The sequence below is a fragment of the Anopheles arabiensis genome, chromosome X (genome assembly GCF_016920715.1).
Source record: "Anopheles arabiensis isolate DONGOLA chromosome X, AaraD3, whole genome shotgun sequence".
Classification (NCBI taxonomy): domain Eukaryota; kingdom Metazoa; phylum Arthropoda; class Insecta; order Diptera; family Culicidae; genus Anopheles; species Anopheles arabiensis.
This window is the reverse complement of record NC_053519.1, coordinates 1,989,734-2,016,095: the sequence shown is the minus strand read 5'-3', so window position 1 is coordinate 2,016,095 and position 26,362 is coordinate 1,989,734. Positions and strand designations below refer to the sequence as shown.

General features: G+C 45.1%; 1 protein-coding gene across 6 annotated transcripts in view; it reads right to left on the bottom strand.

Moving 5' to 3' along the window:
- The window catches only part of LOC120906363 (carbonic anhydrase-related protein 10), a 53,996-nt gene that overhangs the window by 4,432 nt on the left and 23,202 nt on the right, over positions 1 to 26,362 (bottom strand). For all 6 annotated transcript variants that reach the window (XM_040317966.1, XM_040317969.1, XM_040317968.1 and 3 more), the window contains 3 exons: positions 20,438 to 20,485; positions 7,030 to 7,166; positions 2,840 to 3,031 (listed from right to left, as the gene is read on the bottom strand). In XM_040317966.1, coding sequence (XP_040173900.1) covers positions 2,840 to 3,031; positions 7,030 to 7,166; positions 20,438 to 20,485 — 377 coding nt within the window. The remainder of the gene's footprint in view (positions 1 to 2,839; positions 3,032 to 7,029; positions 7,167 to 20,437; positions 20,486 to 26,362) is intronic.

The following is a 26,362-nucleotide window of genomic DNA, read 5'->3' as shown; positions in this document are numbered from 1 at the left end:
AGATTGTAGCTGCTGCTGGCTCTTGCTCTAAAGCCATTAACTGTTGACCGGATCATTGTTCGCGCCTTCCTCACAAACACACCATCAACATAAATTACAAGATACGGGGCACAGTATGACCACGCAAAATTAGTCTCAACATCATAGCGCGCGTGGTCGCAGAACTACAAGCAGCTACAGCTTTTCTAAAAAAAAGCACACCATCGGCTCTTTTCAGAGCCACCGATTCAATTGCTTAAGAACTTTCTAAAAAAAAAAAACATCACATCGTAGGGCACCGTACTAAATAGTACATCGGAAGGAGTTTTCGAACCATGCAACAAGAAAACTAAAATACGATTCAACGGATCATGTAACATATATGACTCGGTTTAGGGATGAAGCTGATGATAATATTAGCATCAAAATGTGTATCTAAGCTATGTTTTTACAGTCCACAAGAAAACACCAATCAATGTTTGTTTCATAGCGAAGAATTGTGACTGTCTAAGCGTTTGTGACTTATAGAAGTTATAGAGGGCTTTTGCTTCGAGAAAATATAAGACATATGAGCAGCACACCACGAGCAGAACAGGAAGACAAGGTACTGCAGTACTATATCTGATCGCAAAGTACATTTTTAGATCTTCGGCATATATAATCATTGAAGATACTGGTAGAGTCAAACCAATATTGGGGCCCTTTCCGTTTGAAGTTCGTAGGCTGAAATTCCAGCATGTCAGCTGTTTGCATTGTATAGCAGTTTTCGAGCAGCTATCTAAATGGGTATAATATACAGGTGGGATTATCCCAAGATGTATGAATTTAGAATTCTGACTTTTATTGCTTCTGCTTCTGAAGGAAGATTTTAAGAGTGTTTTATGTATTCGTCAATCCTCCAGAAAGCTCGTTGGAGCAAAAGTTTTCACTCGTTCTGTCAAAAAGTGATATTTAAATTTGATTATAAAAAAATGCTATGAGACCACCTGGACTACATACACTTTGATTCTGGATTCCATCACCAGATCTCTTTAATGCACCTTGGGGTAAATGTAAACAACACCGTGTTTTCGAGCAGGTACTCGAATCTAATTCTAGCTTTGAGGCTAGAATAATCTAGACTGAAAATTGCAGGCTAGTTTTGTGTGTGGTTTTGTATGGAGTGTTGACATGATTTCAGCCTCCAACTGTCAAACTCCATACAAAAAGCTGACTAGAAACGTGAAGGGCCCCATTAACAGACCTAATTCTCTTTCCAGTGGTACATATTTCACATGAGAGACCTCTTACGAGATGCTTCCTTCAATCCTACCGATTAAGGTGCGATTGTGACGATCCATTGAACCAGCATGACAAAACAGTGAACGTTCCCTTCTAGATGTCATGTCATGTCATGAGTATCACGAGATTTTCACCAACGAAAACAATGAACATATCCGTGGTAGCTTGAGGCGCATTGCTGATAGTCAATAAAAGTGCGTCATGGCATGCTCAACGCGACATGTGAATTCTTGAGTCCAACGCGATACTCTGACTGACAAGCTTAGCTTGATGCCCCTTGATGCTTGATGCCACTGTTTCAGTCATCAACACTCATGACTGAAACGAAGCTCAAATCAGATCACGTACACAACTGAGATGATCAGTGACGAGATCATCTCAAACAGTTGGAGGATCAATCACATGCTTGGTGACATTTAGTTTAGCACCCAACTTTTGGTCACTCACTTGGTCACGACATGGTTGTCGGCGATAGTCGCGACATTCTTGGAATATACTTGGCGCGTGGGCTCTAGCAACAAAATGAGCATGCTTTCTCCCTCTATCTGTTTTGATTATCCGTCGGGTCAAACAGAGCGAGAAAACATGCTCATTTTGTTTCTTGGAACCACTCGCACGCACCGTCATATCTCCCATGACCATCGTGATGATCAGCGACAGAAAATGTCACAACCAAGTGATTGACCAAGAGTTGGTTGCACACAATGTCACCAAGCAGGTGATGGTCGTACCAACTGTTTGAGGCTCGCCTCTGATCTTCGCAGTAGAGCTCGTGACGTTGATATGATTTTGTTTCAGCCAGAATTTGTCATGACTATGCCAGTGACATTTTGCAAAACTGATCACAGCAAAAAAAAAAGTCGTGACATAGTGACTGAACCAAGCGATGGTCGCAAACATGTCATGAGCATGTATTAGTCACACCAACCGTTCTGAGTATCACCTTTGATTGTCACAATCGAGTACGTGACGTTGATATAGATTTTGATTCAGTCAGATTTTTTTATGACATTGATAGTGACATTTTGCAGCACTGGTCGTGTCAATCTGACGCACGAGAATGGGTCATACAATCCACTTGAAGGATGTTTCTACGGGTTTCTGAAGTAAGCAACAAAAGGGGTTTGTTAACCACTTGTCCTATTAACTGACAAAATGCGAAGTTGTTTCATCACACCTCGTCTGGTGAATCGTCTCCACTTTCGTTTTATTGCTACTTAGTTCAGACAAACATTTTCAGCATCGATTTCCACCGACTTCAAGGATTGGCAAAGGCATACGTCAAAAAGTATAAGTGTGAATAGAAAAAAAAAAACACATCTCTGTGCGCATTTCATAGCTGCAGGCGTGTTCCATCACAAAGCATGCCCTGCAAGCCCTGTACTATTTAGCCAGTAAACGCCCTCAGCGAAACAATCCGCGCACTCCCACTAAATAGCCTCCTTTAAGGCACTACTCCCAGCGAAGGAAGAATGCCACGAAACTGTGCGAACAAAAAGTCATAATAACGAGATAAACGTGCCGTGCCTGCAATGTGTTGTTACACAGAGGGAAGGAAACGCTGCAAACCCCAACTTACCTCACCGGGAAAGCTGTACCCGTGGATGTGATGCTCCGAGCCCTGGTTGTTGTCCGTGCCGTAGTGGAAGTAGATCTCCTCGAACTGGTACCGGTAGGCGAGCGGGCCGCTGGAAATATTTACATGCTGCTTGGTGTCCTTCTCCACCCGGAAGACCAGCGACTGGCCAGTGTTGTGCAGCGTGCCCGATATCTGCGTGGGGGTGGGGAGTGTACGAAGTGAACAAATGGATTGATGGGTGGTTAGTAAGGCTGGAAAAGGAGTTCTTCGAGTGAAACGTGAAATCTGCACCAGAATCAATATTGCAAAAAAAAGAAAAAAAGAAACAAAAACGGCGCGAAAACGGGGTTCAAGAACGCTTCTTCGGAGGTTGTGACGTTTCGCTCTGACGGCATCCAGTAACTCCATTTTTTTCCTGCCCACTTTTTGTTCGCCGTGCCCTGCTTACGTTTCCGTGTGTTTGTACCGTCTGTTTGGGAAGGTGTTGAGTGAAAAAATAAAATAATAAAGAGCCAGATTTCTTCCCCCCCCCCCCCTGCAGCAGAAGCAAGCAGCAGTCTCCTTCAGCTACCGAAAGGAAATAAAATCCGTGCAAACACCGGGTGACAGAGGGCGGCGCCGCGGCGCACAGATGGTTTCATCAAGCTAAAAGTTTTCAATCCACTCCTTACCTCGCACACACACACACACACACACACACCCACACACACCCACAGGACAATAATGATGGTGAGGAGCGATAAAAAGTTGGGGGGAGGAAAGTCGAGCGGGAACCGTTTTTATGGCGGTTGCTTTTATCCGAATGAGTGCTCATTTTCAGGTTGTTATGAATTTCATTTCATTGCTGAAATTTTATTATCATTGAATGCTGTTTTCATTCACCCGGGCATTTACCGCCACCCACTCCACCGCCCGTCTCGTGTAAAATGCCGAATCTGCCGCTGCTGGTTGTGTGCGACGGTGGCGCGGCGTTTTTTTTTTCTCTCTCACTTCATACTTTTCCCTTTTGTCATCGCAGCGTCTTTTGACGCCTTTTTTTCCGGTGTGACGCGCGTTTGCGTTGGTGCATGGCAAGGTCTCGCTGCTTCGGTGTTATTTCTGTGACGGTGTGACGATGATGCGATGCTTTTTTTTTTTGTCGTTGTTGGGTGATATTCAAACCATCCGTTGTCTATGCTTTGAAGGTGGCGGTAGCGAATCGAAGGCTTTGGAGGACGCGTCACGCTGTTCTGTTTATTGTTAATGTGTGTGTGTGTGTGTGTGTGTGTGAGGGCACGGATGGAGTCGGAACAGATTTTGCCAATTTTTCTGCGTGCGCGTTTCAACTAGAGTTGGGCAAAACGCACAAAAAAGCGGAACTGGGTCCGGATGATTCCAAAAAAATTCGGACCCAGTTCCGAAAGGGTCGGTTCAATTCGACAAGCCGACACCGCCCGGAATCGTCTGGAATCGTCTGGAATCGTCTGGAATCGTCTGGAATCGTCGGAATCGTGCGTAGTCGTTGGAACCGTCCGGAATCGTCTGGAATTGCCCAGAATTGATTGGAATCGCCCGGAATCGCCCGGAATCGCACGGAATCGTTTGGAATCGTCGGAATAGTTGGAATTCCATTTCACTTCATGTCATTTGTTCAGTGCATAACCTAATACAGATAGATACAAACAGTAACACAATAAGATATTGAGGAACTCTGGCTTAAATGTACGACAGACAGCATTAACATATGCGCGGCGGCCGGAACGTGAACTTGAATCGTCCGAAATCGACCGGAACAGTCGGAATCGACCGGAATCGTCCGTAATTGTGCGGAATCGCAACGTTTTCAAGCATCATACCGTAGTCTTGGCTTTGGCTAAGACAGATTCGGGAAGGGGCCCAGCAGTCTTGAGATAAAGTGTGAAACCCTGTAATAACATGTCCTTTATAGGTTCGATTCCTAAGCTCTTTTGATGCCAGGATACTAAGAGGTTTCATGAACGCTCCAAACATTTTCGGGAAGCCGTACTTGCCGGAGGAGCATGAAAAGCCATGGTGGAGGATGTGAAATATGTATTAAATGTGGCTTCTGACTACGATTCCGCACGATTCCGGACGACTTTGGTTGATTCCGGTGGATTTTTGATGATTCCAGATGATTGCGGGCGATTTCGGTCCATTACCGGCGATACCAGCCGATTCTGGTCGATTCCGACTGTTCTGACGATTCCGGACGATTACGACGATTCCGGACGATTCCAGACGATTCCAGACGATTCGAACGGCTCTGCACGATTCCAGACGATTCTAGACGATTCCGGACGATTCCGGCAGATTCTGGAAGATTCCGGACGATTCCGGTGGAACTAGCGATTCCTTCTCTCTGGAATCGGAATCATACTTGCGAACCCATCTCTAGTTTCGACGTGTTCCGCTGCGTGTGTGTGTTCCGCTCTTCCGCCGCCTGAAGGTAAGCTGCGTCGTCTTCGCGGCCGTGCGTAAAAGACTGATGTACGCTTCGCCGCGTCTGTGTGTGTGTGTGTGTGGTTTAATGCAGCTGTACTTCATTTTTCATGTCTGCCTGTTCTTCCTGTAATGTGTGTCTTTTTTTTTCCTCTCTCCTCGTTGTTGTGTGCAACCCATTTTCCACTCAGCTGCGATTGTCAATGAGAGAAAAAAAGCGAGCAAGCGGTGCTCTCGTCGGTGCTTCATTCTTCATCATCCGGGGGCGCCTTTGACGGCTCGCAGACGCCAAACAGGGCTTGACGCAAGGGTGGGTAAGGTGAGGAGGGGCGAACCAGAAGCGAACGGAAAAATGGAGCGAAACACATCCGGAATGTCTTCAGTGTGTAATAGAGGTGAGGACGTGAAGATTTAACCCAAGAAAAAGGGCAACGAAGGAAGAAAGAATGAAAAACCCCGTCTCCAAATACATAATCAAATTTACGCCAACTCCCCTAACGGTCCTTGCGAGCAGTGTGTGTGTGTGTGTGTGTTTGTGTGTACCTTACGGGGATTTTGTTGCTGCCACTGCTCGTACCGGACCCGCGGGTGTTACACACAACGTGGGAAACTTCCCCCCGGCCCCATTTGCGAACAGAAAGTTGGCCTGTACGCGCCTGTGTCGCCTGTGTTCCCCCCTCAATCTGGTTTTGCCAATCTTTGGAAATGGGGTAATTCAGTGTTGACTCTTTTTGGAGTACCAAAGCACGTGTTGTCGCTGTTGTGGAAGTGTGCAGCAAAAAAAAAAAAAAATACCCTACCCCAACGGGTATACTACGTGCACGAGTGGCCCACAATGTGTGTGTGTGTGAGAGAGTGATTCAATATTCTCAATCGATTTTATCGTATTTTTTTGTGGGCCCGAAGAAGTAAGGAGGGAAGAAACCAGCTAGAAAAGATTGAAGTAGGAACAAAAAAAAAAACACGTGGGCAAACGAGCTAAACTGGCTAAAGAGCAGGAACACTCTTCTATCGGCGCCAGGTAAGCGCACGATAAGAAACAGCTGGCACGGGTATCATCTTCTTTTGCAGATCTTCCCTCTCCTCCTCCTCCTCACTCGGTTTCAGGAAGGGCTGGGCTGTAAATCTCCTTTCACGCTTGTGCCAAGAGTCTGTCTTGAATGTGTCCCCCCCCGGGTGTCGCGGAACCCTGTCGACGTGTAGGCATTGCCGCCCGGATGTCGCGCTTTTTTTTTTTTTGTTGCACACTTCCCCCTTGAACTGTGCGTGTCGATAAGTCTGTTCGTGGAAGGGGCGGTGCGTTATCTGCGGTTTTTGTGAAAACGATAAACCGGCCTCGGGAAATGGGATTTTCTGTGTCACAGGTATATCATGCTTCTGGTGTCTTGCGGGGTTGCTTCAAATTGCGCGGCCGTCTGTAGTAGATCCATTTTCAAAAGTAAAGGAAGGAAGTATCGTCCTCCTTCCCCATTTTCACCTTCCCTCCCCATCGACACACCTTTATGGTCTCGTGTATGTGTAACAGTCATGCCATTTTTTCTTTTCAAAATCTTTTAGTAGTTTTTTTCTTCACTCTCTCTCATCCTGTTGCCCCTAATTTTGCTCCGTCATCAACCCGTCCAACAGGTGTCTATAAGGGTTTGAATGGATGTGCGTGCCTCTGTGTGTGTGTGTATCAAAGGCGTGTAGAGGAGTCGCTTTTAAATGCTTCATTGATGTTGGTGTCTATTTTTTTTGTTACTGCTACTCACCTTGTGCTTGTCGATGTGCAGTGACCGAAGGTAGGGATCGAACAGTAGCTTCTCCGGCTCCACGTTGATCGGCGACTGGCGGCGCCCTTTGTTGCACATGTTCCACTGCGGGTTGATTAGCCCCCAGAAGGCGGGTCCTGTGTGGTGGTATGATGGAGAAAAAAAAAGAGGAAAGCGAAGATAAGCGCAGGCACTCGTTAGCGACAGAAAAGGGAATGTTTTAATCAAAAGGATTTCTAAGGGAAAGCAAATTCTTGTAATTCTAGGCTTTCTCTTTAGTGCTGTATATTTAAAGTTTATTAATAAAATTGTGCTACTACCAGCTGGCCCGGTAAAACTAATTTGACCGAAAATGTGTTGTTGTTCTAAATATTAATTCAACCCTATCTCCAACTCTATCGGGTTGTGCCGTCACCAAAGTTAAAAATTAAGTTTCGTTTGAAAGTATCAGTAGTTATGTTAAAGTAGAAATGGTCAGACTATATATCAAATTGCCGAACCACGGCAAGGAGCGGTTCATTAGCTCCATGTAGTGTCCGTCTAGTTTCGTTTTGCAATAAGTTTCTGGAATGGAGTGGCCTCGAAGGTGCGTAAATATAATTTTTTTCTAGCAAAGGAGGCGTATCAAATTCATTATTTTAATGTTTTACCCCAAAAACGCTTTGGCCTCACATTAAAGCGGTGTTCAAGTGTTTGTAGCCCCAATAGAAGGCAGCGAGAACGATAACTAGGCATATTGTTTAATCTAGTGATGTGCTGTATGGAGTGCACCCACGACTCCGATCCGACTCCGTCTATTGTTAGTTCCGACTCCGGCAAAAAGGAAAATGGAACCACTTGATCCACCCGGAATCAGAGTCGTCCGGAGTCTTTCGGAGTCTTCCGGAGTCTTCCGGACTCCGACTCCGGGCGACTCCGGACGACTCCGGACGACTTCGAACGACTCCGGACGACTCCGAACGACTCCGAACGAATCCGACTCCAGGCGACTCCGGACGGCTCTTAACGACTCCAGACGACTCCAAACGACTCCAACTCCGGGCGACTCCGGCGACTTTGAACGACTCCGAACGACTCCAGGCGACTACGGGCGACTCTGGGCGACTCCGGGCGACTCTGATCGACTCCAGACGACTCCGGACGACTCCGGACGACTCCGACGACTCCGGACGACTCCGAACGACTCCGAACGTCTCCAGACGACTCCGATTCCGGGCGACTCCGGGCGACTCCGGGCGACTCCGGACGACTCCGGGCGGCTCCGGACGACTCCGGCTCCGGGCGACTCCGAGCGACTCCGAGCGACTCCGGACGACTCCAGACGACTCCGACTCCGGGCGACTCCTGAGGACTTCGGACGACTCCAGACGACTTCGGACGACTCCGGGTGACTCCGGACGACTCCGGACGACTCTGGCGACTCTGAACGACTCCAGACGACTCCGGGCGACTCTGGGCGACTCCGGGCGACTCTAGTCGACTTCAGACGACTCCGGACGACTCCGACGACTCCGGACGACTCCGAACGTCTCCAGACGACTCCGATTCCGGGCTACTCCGGGCGACTCCGGGCGACTCCGGACGACTCCGGACGGCTCCGGACGGCTCCGGACGGCTCCGGACGACTCCGACTCCGGGCGACTCCGAGCGACTCCGAGCGACTCCGGACGACTCCAGACGACTCCGACTCCGGGCGACTCCTGAGGACTTCGGACGACTCCGGACGACTCCGGGCGACTCCGGGCGACTCCGGACGACTCCGAACGACTCCGGATATTGCAGCGCGGACCTATCTTTCGGAGTCGATTCCGAATTTATCGGAGGCCAACTTACCCATCACTAGTTTAATCCCTTCCTAGGACCGCATTTTAAAGCAAGCCTGGTAAATTTCGTTGAAATGGTTGCTGAGGCAACACAATGCGGGAACCAATACACGGACCAGCAGTACTCCAGGCATGATCGTACAAGGCCCGTAAACAACGATTTCAGACATAAGGGGTCATTACATCCACGGGTTTGTCTGATAATGAAACCTAATAGTTTAAACGCCTTATTCAACGTGTTGTCAATGTGTACGTTAAATTTCATAGATGATATAGCAGCTTCCAGCATGGAATAGTTATTAACACTTTGACCAAGATAATCATTGAGCGTGCGAAATCATATGACACGGCGCTTGAATTGTTGGGATCACCTCGCGCTTCAATAACAGGTTTCAAACGCTTTAACATAGGTTTTCAACGAAGTTTTGGAGGCGTTGAGGGTTCAAATTCAACCATGATTTCTCCAGAGTGTTGAACAGTTTTTCACGGCTGGAGACGTCGCCTGTTTCGACTGATTGGTCTAGGAATAGACTCCACATCTTCATTAGGATTTAAGTATAGACTTTTAGAAGGGGCCATTTCAGTAGTGTGATACGCGATGCACGGAAGTAGGCAGTGGTTTTGTGAGATCGTGTGTTTAGTATCGTTGTCGTGCTGGAAAATACAATTTTATTGCAAACCCAACAATAAAATATAAAATATTCATTTTGAACATAGAAAATGCTACAATTTCTCAAAACAAAGCTTACTAAAACATCCAATGCAAGAAAAGTTACAGTGATGTTTATACACATTACAGGGTTTTCCAGGAGTTCTCATAGCTCTGGGGCGCTTTATTGACTCTTTCTTAATTGAAATGAACTTAATGTAATGGGGAATTGGACTCTATAGCACCCTTGTTGGACAAATCTAATAGGAATTTCGAAGGAGCCTGTCCAAAAAGGTTGCCATAGATTCCAATTTCCATCATATGAAGCTCACTTCCAATATGAAGGAGTCAAGGAAGTGTCCCACAACTATGAGAACCCCTGGAAAACCCTGTAACATTTTTAGTGCCAGACCATTTTTGTATCTGTTTCCCTGAGGACGTGGCCACACTGTATTGATAATCGTTATTTTGTATTTGTATTATCAAATTTTGATTATTTATTTTTACCAATTAATTTTTCTCGCAACCAGGGAACATCCAGGATACAAAACTGGCTATCATATATGATATCTTTGCCACTCATTGTGTACTTATTTTCACCCAGAACTATTAATTACTTATTTTATAAAATAATTACATTTTACTTTTCAAATCTTTTTGTTAATGTTTTATTCAATCTTCTTTCACAACGTCCTTTATATTAAGATTTATTGCTACCTCATGAGAGATCCTTAACCATAATTGACACGTAATCTGGATTACAATATCAATGGCAAGACATCCCAATGGATCGCTCCCGGGCTTAATTTGTGGAAATGTTCTGTTTAAAACAGAGAGCTTTGCTGTACAATTACATTAAAATTTAAAAATATGTGAAACATGCCAAGTCGTCCTCCTAACCTTCGTTGAATTTCTAACATCCCAAACAAAAAGTGCCTCTTGGTTCGATACAGCGCGACGGGTAACTTCTTCCTTCTTGGTTAAAACAATTTGCTAAGCAGAACACACGAACCTCGCCACTCGTACGCCCCCCCCACTCCGCCACAAATCTTCAGCTCAATCGATAAACATTTAACGAGATCATCGCTTACCGGTGGCGTGTACTTAAATGGGAAGAAGAGGAGAGCTCCGGCAGCGGCAACCCTTCGCCCCGGCGTGTTGCGCCTCTAACTTTAGCTTTAACTTTTCGGGGCTGGGCTGGTAAATAAAGTGCAGCCAGCAGAAGCAGCCCTAGCAGCAGTGTGTGTGGCAGGAGACGAAACGGCGCGGGCGAAACACAACTACACAGCAGTAAGCACACAAACCACACCAGGGTTTTCCTTCGCTTCGTCCCCCAACGCGAGTGAACAAGCCTCAGCAGCCGATGCAGAGAGGAAGCCCGGCGCGAGAGCGTGAATCGAAGAATAATTCCAAAGTTTTCGAATACCAAATTAAATTCCTTTACGGGCGAGCGTTCTTGAGCTGCTCCTGCCGGCGGCGGCCTGTGCCCCAAAGACAAGCGCGCGCGTCTCCTTCGCGGTGGATGGAATTGGATTTCACCGGTAGCGTTGTTTGCGCTCCTGCACCCTCCGTCCCCCTGCGTTCTATCCCTGCATCAGCAGGGCCAACGCACAAGCATCTCGTCAATACCGCACCGTGCACCACGAGCCGGTGCCGTTCGAGCATGGCTTCCCGGCGCTCTGCGTACAAATAAAGCCTTTGGTTTGTTTTTTCAGGTATTTAGCGGGCTTTGTGTGTTTATTTTAGAATCATTGCTCCGCACAATAATGATGAGGCTGATTACGGGGGAAATGGCTGGCGGGCGGCCGAGAGATGGTTTTTCAAATTTAATTCCTGCCTTTCTGCTAAAAATGTGTCTCTCTCGCGTCGTTTTGCGATGGCAATTTTCTTTGCCATTTTTTTACATGGTTCCGCTGCGGGTGTTTTCCGTCGTCTAAAGACGGACGATTTTCCATGATGCTCGCGGTAAAAGACCGCATTTTCCATCCCCATCCTGTCTTCAAAAGCAGATCGCGCCCAGGCGAAACAGCGAACGTAAGAATTCCGTGCGGGAATGCGGAGCGCGCTCGCTGTCTCCCAACGGGAGTGCACTTACCGGCGGGCTACGGTCAAAGGCAATTACACAGCACACGTTGCCATAGGTCCTGTTTTCCCCCTCCTCACAGGGCGAAGAAAAGGACAGGCGTGTGTGGGGAGTGGCATTCCTCTGCTCGGAAGCCAAAAGGATTTGGTTGCGCTTGTGTAAAATTCCTCAACCGCCACCGGGGGAGGGGGGGGGGGCGGAGGGAAAACTCCTTTTGAAATGAAAATGAAATCCTTCGCTTTGCTCGTTTCGGGATGAATCTCGATGGACGCCGGGGGTTTGGCGTGCTAGCAGAATGGAAATTTATCAATTCTATTTGTTTGTCTGCCCCTCCCCCCCCCGCCGGGCCGGCCGGGCTTTTTCCGAAATGTCTTTTTGACCGCGCGCCTGCCCGGAACGCGGGGCAAATTATATTCCTGTCGATGGTCTTCTAGCTCAGTTTTGAGGATTCATTCATTTGCAATTCGGCACAACTTCCTGCACCGCGCTGAGCGCAACGCGAACGCATTCGCCGGATGAGCATTGTTTGGGTTACGCCAGTAGAGCTGGCGTTCGAAATGCTTGAAGGCTTTTTTGTTGCTGTAGTATAAGGTTCGCAAGGCGAGGCTTGAATAGTATTTCATGTGCGGTCGCAAAATTAAATCCTGCGTGCGGCAAATTTGTTCATATGGTCGGCGAAAGTTGACTGGAAATTGCATAATACATCGCTGCTAGCATAGATATGCACTTCAAGCACTTCTTTGCGTGAACTTTGGGAAGGGTTGCTAAATTATTTTGACTTTTAGTGTCGAGAATGTTTTAAATTCCTTAAAATACTTTCATTGTTTTATTGAAATGATTAGAATGGAGACGCCCGGTGCTTTTTAAACACGGCGGTGATGTGGATCATGTTAGATTGTTTGTTTGATTGTTTATTGTATTTAAGTGATTGGCCAAACAAGCGGCCTTATCACTGAATTAGAACTAGAACTCAAATAACTAACACAAAGAGCAGGTTAGACGCAGTGTACAATGTCAAGACGGAGCAACAGAATCTTGTAGGTTGGTGCCAGTCGAATAAGGTGTAACGCTGATTAAATTTACGGGCCATCGCAGTCATAGGGTCGTTCTCGCTGTATGCACGTCTTGTAAGGTCAGTTCTTATTAGTATGTAGTTACGGAACACTCTAGGGGGGGGACATTTATATTGACTCTAGGCAATAATTCTGGTGAATCTATCTCACCGACAATAAGTTAGGGCATTATCACGTCTCTTAGCAAGTGTGTCCAAACAACAAACAACGAGTATGATACGATGGACGAGGGGTTACATTACGCCACGGAGTGAAGTGTAGGACAATACGTTTAACTCTCTTTTGGACAGCTTCTATCCTATTGGTCCATACACTAGAGAACGGACACCAAACTGTAGAACTAAACTCGAGGATAGAACGAACATAAGACTTATACAGAGTTAACAAGCAGTGCAGGTCATTGAGCTCTCTTGAATGTCGACGAATAAGTCCTAGCGTTTTGTTAGCTTTGTCTAAAATATCACAGTAATGTTGTCGGAAATCTAGTTTGCGATCCAGGGTGAGACTCCTAAATCCCTGACCGTATTGCACCGCGGTAGTTGTGTCCCTGATATGCTATAGTTATCGCTACCTTGTCGGACTAGCTATTCTAAAGAACAAGAGGAGTGGTCCCAAGTTGCTGCCCTGAGGAACGCCAGATGAACTCTCGAAAACGTTAGAGGAAACACCATCGATTTGTACGTAGTAGCTACGTCCAGAGATGTAGGACCTGAACCAATTCACCAGCGGAGTAGAGAGACCGATCCGGGCGAGCATAGCCAACGGTAAGCGATGGTTCACACGATCAAACGCAGCCATACGATCAGTGTATACTGCATCCATCCGAGCTCCGGAAGAAAAGGCTGCGTGGTAAACGTGCATCAGACCATGGTGGATTGCAACGCGGTGGCATTAAGCGCCAGTAGTGTTGTGTTAAATAGTTGCAATGCTGAGTTAACATCCGGAATACCTTCCAGGAAAGACCAGTCAGTAGATTGCAGCAGTTCTGCTAGACGGATAAAGTTAGTTCGCCTGTAGTTACGTGTGGCGGACTCACGACTTGGTGAGGTAGAACGCCAGGAACGAGCTGTATTGCCAGCACTAGTTAAGTGTAGTTCAACAGGAGGATGATGGACACCAACGGCAACCATGGGGAAAGTGCAGGAACGTTAGAATCATCGATGTTCCAGGCAAGATTGGGGAAGTTAAAGTCCCCGAATAGGGCAATGTTCTCACAATTGTCAGCGGGAAAAAGATACGCTAAAACATCAAAAGTCCATAGTTATTTTTCAGACATGCTTCTATGATTTTGGCAACGCTGACTTATGTCTTTCCTACACAAACTTTATTAAGAAACTATTAAACCCATTATAGTCTCTCGACTTACAAAAAAAATATGACAAAACATTGTCTGGCATTTTTATAAAGACCTGTTCAGATCGAATAGGTTACCTAGTTTTATTTCTAATAGAGTGCAATGTGGAACTTTTCGATTGTTATTTTAAGGTATGGGAGCATACTACACAATCTTGCAACTGTTGCTAAATGCACGTGTCTTGCATTCAATAGTTATTGACGTTAGAACTACAATGCTGAAAAATATATTGCACTATCACTGGGCCCAACATGGTCTGAGAAGAGAAAAATCTAAACATATTTAAAAATAAGGTTCCTGATCAAAAAGGTTATTAAGAATTTTGGAAAAAGATTATATTACAAAAGCCTGATCTAATGTCTTCAACAAATATGAATACTTTTTTACTTTTTGAGAAATTTCCGGCCAAACAGAATAATTCATGGACAAACAGAAACACAGCCATATTGGAATGTCCTGGTGATAACAAAATTAAAAAAAAACTCCTTAATAAATGAATTTCGCCTACTATCAAGAGTTATAATGGCTCAGTAAAGAACTTATCAGCTGTCATTACGGTGAGAAAGTATTAAAATTGTAACCTAGAGTGAACTGTTCTGAATTGTAACCTAGAGTGAACAATTTGGTAATAATTCAACCATTGGAAAAACAACAGAGGAAACTACTAAAATGCCTTTAAAATTGTATACTGGGGCCCTTTCCGTTTTAAGTTCGTAGGCTGCAATTTTAGCCTGTCAGCTGTTTGCATTGTATAACAGTTTTCGAGCAGCTATCTAACTGAGTATAATATACAGGTGGGCTTATCCCAAGGCTGATTTTTATCGCTTCTGCTTCTGAATAAAGATTGTAAGTGTTTTGAGTATTCGTCAAGCCTCCAGAAACCTCGTTTGAGCAAAAGTTTTCACTCGTTCTATCAAAAAGCAATGTACAAAATTGGTTATAAAAAAATGCTATGAGACCACCTGGACTACATACACTTTGATTATATAATGCATCACCTGATCTCTTTAATGCACCTTGGGATAAATGTAAACAAAACCGTGTTTTCAAGTAGCTACTCGAATCTAAATCTAACTTAAAACTAACTAGAATCGTGAAGGCCCCCACTATTGGAAAAAAAGCTAGATAAGACGGTATATAGGCTGTGCAAAATCTAATGAGAGGCATCGAAGGATAAGTCGTTGCATTCACCTGTACATCAACACTGTATTCTTTTTCTCTGTGTAATGTCAATGAAATTCCTTTCGTTTCGTTTCCATTATCATTTTTTATGTTGAATTTTGCTTGTTTCACAGCCTGCAGTAAGTGTTCAGATTCTAAACGAACAAGTCTTTATCGGCTTTCGATTTAAAATTAAATTAAAATTAAAATAAACAAAAAATTCAGTCGACCTAAAAAAATAATGAAAATGCTACATGGATAGCCCGAGCACTGCACTGGCAACATTGTGAAGGATTTAATTACAGGGTTTTCCAGGAGTTCTCATAGCTGTGGGACACTTTATTGATTATTTATTACGTGAAATGAACTTAATGGAATGGGAATTGGACACGTAGCACACTTGTTGGACGAATCTAGGTGGAATTTCCAAGGAGCCTGTCCAAAAACGGTGCTAGGAGTCCAATTTCCACCATTTAAAGTGAATTTCCAATAGCAAAAAGAGTCAAGGAAGTGTTCCACAACTATGAGAACCCCTGGAAAACCGTTCCAGTGTACTGTAATGGAGACGCCTAATACTTTTTGACAATCAGCATTTAAACTCTTAAATTTTAGCTATAAAATAAATAAATAACATTCTGACGATTCTAAACGAAAAACTAAAACCACTTTAAAGATCTGTTTCATTCTTGTCACCTCTTTAAGCGTAGTAAGAAATATTAAGGTGTAAAAAAGCACACACACACACAGACAAAGCAGACCTGCATGGCTGCCTCGTTGTGGGGCGGAGCACAACTTCGTCGGCCTCGATAATCCAATCTGGAACAATAAACCTTCAACACACCACCAGCTCCTTCTGCGCGTCCCAATAACGGAAAGAAAGAACGGAAGGAAAAAAAACTGCAAAGACACCGGCGATGGAAATCAGAACTTCCACACCCTCCGGCAGAAAGTGCTTAAGCAGAACAACAACTTATGCTAAGTGAAAACAAACATGTGTAGAGCGAAACGAGTTGGCCTCCTGCCTTGGCAGGGGAGGAAAGGTTGATGGAAAGGTGTGTGCACACACACATACCCATACACACACACTGGTAGGGCATTACAAGTACCAAAACCCTTGCATCGGTTGAGCAGAAACGGAACAAGAAAATTGGCAAAACAACGGCCGAAACGAGCGTCATCGAGCGTCGAGCGGCAGCAAAGACAGCGCTGAGATGTGAGGCGGGTGGTAGCGGAAGAGGGTATGAAAAACGGCTCAAACTGAAACCCACCTCTGGAAGGAGGAGAGTGCAGCGAGCGCCCGCGCGTTCGGGGCGTTTTGTTGATAAAGATGCCACCGGTACGATAATTTCATCGCAACCACAGCACACAAAGTAAACACACACACACACGCTGGCACACCGTCGCTCGACATGAGCATTTGAATGCAGGTGCCCAACCCCCTTTCCCTTGGCGCTGAAAGGCCAAACGCGATGAGCCCCAGTGGGGGGGCGAGTGTACCGATAAGCCTGGAGTGTGTTGAGAAGCGACCGAGGATAAAACACACCCTCTAACCCTAAACTTGAAAGAGGATTACGTGTGAGAATGTGTGTCTGTGTGTGTGTATGTATGTGTGTGGGAAGGAGCGGACTAGAGATTTTTTGTTTTTTGCTTCGGCGCGCTCAGTCGCTCCTTCTCGTCCTGTCGTGCTTTTAATGCATGAATCCATTGCATGCAGGGACTTGCAGCAGGCATTAACGTTTCCCGATGATTTGCCCCTGCCCCACACTATAAAAACCCACAAAGGTCACCCCTGTGAGAGATACCCTTCCCAACCACTCCACCCTGTCTGTGTGTATGTGCGCTGGACCGACCTTTGGAACATCACGAGCCCGCCGTAACACTGGAGCGGGCAAGCCCTGTAAGACATATTTGTGCTAGACATGCAAAATCCGTTTCCGATTCACTTGGCTAAAACCGAAGTTGCTAAAGGAAATCGAGGGTCATCGCGCAAACACACACTCGCCACACGGTGTTGCAACACTCTGCTTGGCACGGAAAAATAAAACCCCATTCAGTGCAAAAAGTAAACGGTTGCGCGGCGGTGGTGGAACGATCAAGATTGCAAAACGTGGGGACTCTCATTTTCGGGAGAGAGAGAGTGTGTGTGTGTGAGAGGGGTTGGCGGTGATGGTGGCTGTACCATTACCGCGGGCTACGACGGCTCTATCGCCCCAAGTACATGTGCGCGCACTCGAAATTGAAATGCACCATGCATGGCAAGGAAAAGTGTGCCGTTCGTCCTCGTCGTCGTCGTCGTCCTGCCGGTCGAAATTGCGCGCACAGTCCCACCACATACACTGGCACACACACGCGCGGCCAGCAAGTTTGAACCCATTAGTGTTAGTGGACACGTTTTGGTGGGCTGGGCTGTGTTGGGCTTGGGGGTGGGTTGGGTTGAGGTTGCGATTAGATAGTAGTGAGGCTACACAATTTTTCGGCAAGTGTGCAAACACGCTCTGTGGAATTCGGGGAACAATTCATTAGTTTATGTCAGTTTTTGGGCGGGTTTTCTTTTTTGTTGCTCTTCCTGCACAAACGCTCAATCCTGATTTCGAAACCAGTTTCTGGGAGCTCTGAATTGCAACGAGCCGGATTGCTGGGTTACAACAATGTTTAGGCCGGGAAATGCTTCAAGCGAGTAAAGACTTCGCATTGAAAAATGAAAACGCCCTAAATTTGAGTCATTTTTGCTTTCGTTGAAGCAATATAAAACAATTGGTTTTTTTGTTAGAAAGAATTGAATTTTTTCATTTCTCAAATGAAGCTTATTGGAATGTGATAATTGTTAACTCAATTGGCAACTAATTGGTAACTCAAATCAAGCAATAATAAGTTCACTGTAGGTAAATACTAGTTCATACTAGGTAAATTAATAGTTTGAAATCTCTGTTTTGTATCATAGGGTCGTTTCACGATACTAGCCAGCTTTTTTATATGGAGTTTGACAGTTTGGCGGCTGAAATCAGTTCAACACTCCTTACAAAACCATACACAAATCCTGAATCAAAGTGTGTATAAACCAGGTGGTCTCATAGCCTGTGTCTACAGCCAAATTTGAACGTCACTTTTTGACAGGACGGGTGAAAACTTTTGCTCAAACAGGCTTTATTTATAAACAGGCTCAAACAGGCTCAAACAGCCATATATACTATGCTATAAGTATATATATACTTCTGGCCAAGACTTGTCCTAACTATCGATCAGGGAAGAACAAGAGCGCACTTGGGAAAAGGACGTTACCAGCGGTATTCAGATTACTTTTTTTTCGTATCCATAGTATACTGCGATAGTTAGTACACCAATTGGTTAGTAGTACCAATTATAGACATACCAAAAATGGCATATTTTTGATGAAATGATGGTAAATTTTGATTTGCAGTCGTGAAATAATTTACATTTTGCACCAAAATTGAAGAATTGAATTTTAACTGAACTACTCAATTTATTTTATTTTTTTCCATACCAATATAACATCCACGGCATACTCCTCTACTTATTCTAACTGTACTCTACTTATTCTAATAGCACACTTGCCCAATAAGCCAAAACCCGTGGCCTCTTCAATGCAGAGCGTGGAAGCAAAATTGCCGATGGAATATAAAAAACAGGAAATTAAAAGCATTTGAAAATTCATATTAATCTGGTGTGCTTAAATAAATAAATACTGCGGAGAAAATGCAATTAATTCACTATTTTAACAGGTTTTGTAGTCTCATTATTTCGGTAATTGAATTTCCTTTCATTTTGGTTTGGATTAAGCAAAATTCCGATGAATATTTAATGTAAGCTAGCAAACAAAAAATCCCATTCGCGTTCACTCGATCTGTAACCCGGGATTTAGTGTGTAATAAAGCGCTTATTTGTGTATGTATTTATTTTTTCTGTTTCTTGATAAAAACAATTTGCCTGATTAATTTTCTAAGTTCGTTCTTAGAGCTAAATATACGTGGGTAGAAAAAAAAGATAAATCATGTATTGTTTATTTCATGAATTGTTGATTAGTTATGAGTGAGTTTGTCAAACGAACTGGGGCTGGTAGATGTAAAATAAAAGAAAGAAACCCTGGAACTGCTTGTTGTGTTTTGCCTTGCCTCCTTTACCTTATGCATAATGTATTTATGATAAAGTCAAACGAAAAGAAAACTCCTCTCTTTACTGTGCATGATGTGACGATTGAACGTATTCAGAATATAGTATCGATGATTCAATCTACTCAACCAAACGGGTCATTCTCTACGAAAGCGACAGAAAGAGTGAGAGAGAGTACCAGGAACGTTGGCACTGCTAGCAAGCGGGCAAGCCGCAAAAGTAAAAGCAATTCAATAGATCGGCAAGCAGTTGTTGTTGCTTACGACGACACTGGGAATGTGTAATTGACGATGTCGTCAGTCGACGGGCGCGTCCGGTCCGGGGGGGGGGGGGGGGGCAGAGCTTCGTCAAAGCAGGCGACAAATGGAGCCTTTTGTCGTTTCGGGTTATTTAACGGTTGGGTTATCGGTGAGCAGTGTCACCGGGGGGAAGGGGGGGGGGCGGCCAAGCTGCAGGAGATAGAGAAACGCACACTCGAACCAGTCATCCAAGTCAGCGGCAGACGACGAAACGGCAGTGTGTGTGTGTGTTTATTTGCCTTCGCCCTAGCGGGTGGCGAGTGAACCCGAATGGTGGGTGGGGAATGGTGTGTCGTTCACGCGACAGTTCCCGGATGCTGCTGGTGGGGACATGGTGCGCGCGGTACTCCGAAACCGTGTAGTACACACGCTGCGCCGTCCCGTGCGCGTCTCTGCGCCTGATTGTTAGGCAAACCTCTCTACACTAGTGACGACAGGCGAGTGACGTGAAGTACTGGCTATTATTTGCAGGTTTTTGATGGGCACCCGTTGTTTGGGTGTGCATCCCATGTAATAGGGGGGAGGGGGGGTAACAGCGGTGGTGCTGTGTGTGGGTATGTGTGGCGTGGAACGACCACTAAACAGCTCATCCTATCCAACTCGCTGGCAACAACAGGCGCACCCAAGCCGAGGAAACTGGCAACGGCAAGAGTGAGTTGTCATCACTGGCAGAGGCCGGTATTGGCAGCAGCTCGAAGCAGGCGGCAGAAAAGAGGTGTTCAAATTTTGAATAGCCGTGAAGGCGCAACCTAATCCTATTCTTATCACACAGCGACCCGGTGGGCCCTCATCCGGTGTTACGAAGCAATGAAGAATTGTGATGGCGATGAAAGCTTACCTGAAATACCGTCATATGTCCACCATTCCTCCCAGCTGGCTTCGATTTCTGAAAAGACAGAGACGAAAAGAACACACATTGCATCAATTGTCTGGATTGATAGCCAGTCCGTCCCGTTGCTTCTTGACCCGAAACGAAAATCGTTGAAACTTCTTTCCCAACGTTTGTTTGTGTGATAAAACTGAAGCTCGAAAAAAGGAAACATTCACACACAAAAAAACAACACACAATCATCCACGCTCTCTCCTTTCTGCACACTTCTCACGGAACCGTTTCACCTTGAATTACATGAATAAAATATTTTAATTCAATCAAGCTTCGTTCTCTCTCCCAGCCGCCGGGCAAAACACAGAAGCAGCGAACGGAACGAAATCACGCTCCAGTGTTTGCTGGCGCAGGGGCGGCCTACTGAGCAATGAGCAGCTGTTGGCCGCAACCACTGCAGCTTGGGAGGCAGGTGCAGCTGCTACGAAGCCCCAACATATGAGATCTTGTGAACAAACGTGTGAACAACGTGTACGGAGACGCCTTTGCTGCTTTGCGGGACGAAAATTCAGGCAGCTTTGTAATTGTACGGCACCTTCCGTTGCATTTGTTTCTGTGCACACACGATGCGCCAATTTGTTGAATAAATTTGTGTAAGATACTGTCTGTGCTTTCCTGTTGACAGTGCTGCCGAAAGCTGTTACCCAAGGCCTCTCTGTATACAGACTTTGTTACGAGGTTTGCATAACTTTTGGGAAATAATATACCTGCTCCAAGCCTTTAGCGTGCGGCCAGCGCCAGAAGTTATGCAATTTGTAGGTCAAAATTGCTTTTTTAAGATCTCACAAACACAATGCGCAAACAACGAGCAATACTTTCGCTGCTGGGTTTTGGAAGAGAGTTGCAAATTAAGCGTAACCTGACATAAAACTCGCCCAACCAGCTGCTTGGACCCATTCGCACAGCAGTAAGCCCGCTATCTCATGATACTTAAACATAAAACAAAATGCACATCATCATTAACGGTGCGCTGTAACTCGAACAAAGAGCTTAAAACAGCAATAGCGCTGGCAAAAGTTACTTCTTCCGCGCATATCGCGTCACACGCGCTAGCGAAACCACAGCAAACTAGTTTTCTTACCCATACCCCTTGCCCATCTCGGTGACCAGCGAGGTGTGCTGCTCATATTTCCCCGCGGCTGTGCAACCGAATGGGCGGGTTTGCTGTCTAACGCTTTCTTGAAATCTTTTATTCGTTCGTTTGCTTCATTAAGTGGTTGAAATCGCGAAGCAACGGAACGGCGGTGTACACTATCGCGCCCGCACCGATAAGCGGAGTCAAGTGTCGTCTCCTCCGCAAGCGTGTCCCAGCCCCGCGGATGATTCTTGACATCCGGCAGGAGCTGCTTGTGTGTGTGTGTGTGGCATGGATTTGAAGGCATTTTTTGCAGTTTCGTTCTTACAAGGCGAAGGAAACACAAAGCGCAAATAACATCTTCCATTGCGCCACCGGCGCTGGATAATGTTTCAATTCGAACGATGGTAAACGTTCTTCTTTCCCCCCCTTTTTTTTTGTTTCCTTGTGTGCCGACGACCTGCGGAGCAATCAAGAGCACGTGCAGCATTGGTGGCTGCAGAGTAGGCGACGAACCCTTAGAGATTTCGATAAGTGGCTGCGGGGTAAGGGATGGTGGGGCAAAAAATGGAAGAAACACGCTCTCTGGTCAAGCAGCGCCCTTTTCTTGCCCGTTATCATTGCTTTACCCCTGTCCTTCACCTGCTACCACTTGCGGTTTGATTTCAGGGGTTTTTAATGTTAATTTAATATAAAGCAATATTTTTACAATCGTCTTTACTTATTTTTATTTTACTTTTGAAAATTCCCAAAATAAGTAAAATCAAATATTAGGCCCTTGTCCCCTTTAAGACCGTAGGCTGAAATTTCAGCCTTTTAGATGTTTGCATTGTATAGCAGTTTTCGAGCAGCTATCAAAGTAGCTATAATATACAGGTGGCCTTATCCCAAAGTGTATGTATTTAGAGGTCTGATTTCTATCGCTTCTGCTGGGCGACATTGTGGGAGACATCTGTGAATCCCTGCGTACACATATTCAAAGTATTTGAACGTCCCTTTTTGACAGGAAGCGTGAAAACTTTTGCTCAAACAGGCTTTCCGATGACTTTACGACTACACAAACCACTCTTAAAACTCATTATATTCACTAAATGTTCTTCAAACACGCGAAATACTGCTAAATGTACGCTAAATCAAATCGATACAACATCTTCAATGAGGAGACTAACATCTGCTATGTATGTGTTGCTAAGAAAAACGATCCTTTCCCAAGGAAATTCATTTCTTCCGTTCTGTCAAATAGATTTTCCTATTCGGTAGTTACTAGTCACAATATATGGGACAAGACCACCTGGTCTACATATACCTTGATTCCAGATTCCATCGCCTGATCTCTTTTATGCACCTTGGGAAGCCTGAAAAACACGACCTTGTTTCGACAATTTTTTCGAGCAAGTGCTCGAATTTATTCTAGCTTTGAGGCTGAAAATCAAAGGTTAGTTTTGTATGTTTGCTGTGTTGACACGATTTCAGTCGCCAATTGTCAAACTCCATATAAAAAGCAGGCTATTATGTTGCATATACTTTTTAAGATAAGATAAGATAGATAAGCTAAATTGGAAGCATTGTTTATAATGACTTCTAACTGACTTGAAAAACCCTGACAAAAAAAAACTCCACTCTCCGTAGCATTCTTTTACTGGCAGTTCAAATTTGTCGCTGGATTCAATCACTTCGAGCCAGCCGGGAAAATCTATCTTTGCTTCTTCCGACTCTTCCCTGCCTCTCCCTTTCCCAGCGCATTTATCAGCTCTTACCAACGGTCGCCAGCGATCGGAAAATAACGACAGACGAGGAGCAAAACTGTGTCGCCAGCCGTGTCTTCTCAGCTTTCCTCGGGAAACGAACGCGCCACGTTGGCGAAATGACTCGCCCTCTCCCTCCCTTGACTCCCATCGAATACGCGTCATTGAATTGTCAATGTGTGAGAACCGATCCTGGATGATGGAGCTCGAGGGTGCTGGGGAGGCAAACTGGGTTGACGTGGAAATGATAGAACTTCATTCAACACAAACCAGATCCAGGGGAAGGGAAGCGGCCTGCAGTTTGCTCGAGAGTCACACACTATGTAAGTTATCCTTGTTTTTTTTTAACGTGTATTCTATCGTTCTATCTCAATCCGCGCTGGATAAGAAAAACAGAACATCCTCCTTTCCTTCCTCTACTGCCTCGCGCGCGCGCGCTCTCCATAAAATGGCATCATCACACTTAAACCTTTAGAAGAGCGCATAAGGGTGAAGCGGTAGGAATAGAGAGCAGCACAAAAATCGCAAGAAAGAAACAACAGAGCGATTGAGAAAAATTTATGGAGGGAAGAAATATTTCGGCGTCAAAATGTCTGGCGCCATGATTATTTTATTACGCTCCGTTCGCGGCTCCCGGCCCGCCCCGAGAAAGTCGCCCTCCGTCTGCTGCTCCTTCGCGTTGTAGCTATTTTGTTCCACCCTTCCTCCCATTTTTTTTTCTTCCACCGAGCCGAGAGTGGCGGCGAAGTGTCCATGACGCAGAGTAAGCAGACTGCTGCCACTATCTTTCTTTTCTCCACTGGCGAGCGCGCGCGCACACACACACAAAGCAAGCCGTAGTTTGGTGTATGTGTCTTAAGCAAAAGTAAAGCAAGGAGAAGAGCCTCACACAACTGAGCTCTCCCAACACCACCACTCATCTTTCTTGTTTTCTATCTTTGGCTCTCGGTTGTGGCTTTTTGTTTTGCGTGTTTTTTTTTTGTTGGCTGCTTCTCCTCTTCCATAGCGTCAATCAGCGTGCCCAAGACGTTCGTGCCGTGCCTGCAGGAAGTGCTTCAGTTTTTGGCAAAGTGATTTTTGCTTCACGTGCACCACCACACCCTCCAGCCCAATTACCGGGTGGATATTTTTCTACCGCCGTTCCTGTTTGGGTTTCTTGCCAATTTTCCGCCCACCGGCAGACCGTGTTGGGAAGGAACCGTGCAGAAAGAAAAGGGATAATTTTTTTTTGCTGCACGAAAACTGTGCGAACAAATGGGCGACGGTGCGGGAATGACGGGGGGCACCCATTAGATGGTGCGCTTTTACTCCGGACTAAGGCGGCGCGATCCGATGACGATGCCACACAGTGGGTCGCGCAAGAACAAATAACGTGGAAAGGAACAATAATACTAGTTTGTGGATAATGAAATTCTTTACTAAAGTACCTATGAATTGATTGCGAAAGCACAGATTATTCAAAAAGTGGATAATGACAATTAATTTTATATTTTTTATAGCCATTTTTTAAAAGTATGTGTGCCCTTTGAGCTTCTGTACCGAAGGAAAAACTCTGTAGAGTAATTATTTACGAAATTAGTAGCTTATCAACTGTTGTTTCATGATAGCTTTATTGTAACCCTTTTTAAACTCATGGTTTATTTTACCGTTTCGATTCTATCAGTGAAGCACAAGGTATCTTGACACAAGGTCCTAAGGTCACGAAAGAGTTACTGTGACCGCTAGACAGTCCCTAAGGTTGCGGGAAGGCCCTTAAATAATAAAATGTCCCTCACCAACTAGTGAAACTCCCTTGGCGACGGGAAACGCCTGCTGTCATCATGCTCATCATCAAAAGCCTTCCATAGTACGCGAAAAAAGCGCATATCTCAATGGTCCAGTTATTGGAGGAGCAATGTTTAGGTATTGATTTCACAATTTAATTTGTATTTTTTTTTTTTCAAACATTTTGTTGACTAGCCAGTTTAACGGTGGAATCTATACTGGAATTGAAATGTCAAATGCGAGGGATTTCTTATTTCTCCAAAAAGCGCTATTCTACGATACGCACAAAGGTGTACTAAGGAGTTTAGGATCAATCAGGACAGCAATCAGTTACTAATAGGCTCTTTTTCGATCCCAAGATAGGACAGTTCGTGACAGGTCCATAAATATGGAGAACCTATAAATGCACTTCATTCATTCATTCAGCAAGCCTTCATTCAACTAAGGAATATCCGGAGATTATTCAACCATCGAATATCTTTGGTTTGCAATGAACTGGCGCTACAGATATTGGGGTAATATCGTCTGGTACGCGCCTTACTGTCGCCGTTTTAGTGATTTTCTGGACCCATGCCGCCTACGATGTAGACTACTTTGTTTGGTGTCGGTATCATGGTGCATTTCTGCTCGGAGCACGAGGTTCTACCCAGCAACTACACAAGCAGACCTTTCGGCGTAGGCACAAAAGGACCGATTTTGATGGTTGGATCATTGCCTGCTATGGTGTTCTTGATGGTTTTTAAAGTTTTCTGCTTCTTAGTGTGGTCAAGCGTATGTATTTTTATTGAGTTATCGAGCAATCTGTTGTTTATTCATGTTCTGTTGAATGTTGTCATAAACTCATTTTAAACGAATACCCATCCGCGGTACAACGGGTCATTGTGTTAAAGGCTATCCCAAGGTTTTTTTTTTTGGGTTTTGCTCCAAAAATTGGTTGCATAAAAACTTTGGTGTTTGGTTCGTTCCCACGATTTATGAGGTGGTACCAGAATATTTTTCGTTCAATTGTATTAATGTCCAATACATTGTGGGAATGATCCAAAACTGTACCTAAAACAATTACGGGAATCAACCAATAAATTGTGGGAAACCCTTTATAAACATTCAGAACAAACATTATCTGTTCTATAGAAACTACATCACTAGATGCGCTTTACAGGGTTTTCCAGGGGTTCTCATACTTGTGGGACACCTTCTCGACTCTTTCGTATAGGAAGTGAACTTGATATGTTGGGAATTGCAGTCTATGGCACCCTTTTTGGACAAGCATCTTGGAAATTACTATTGGATTTGTCC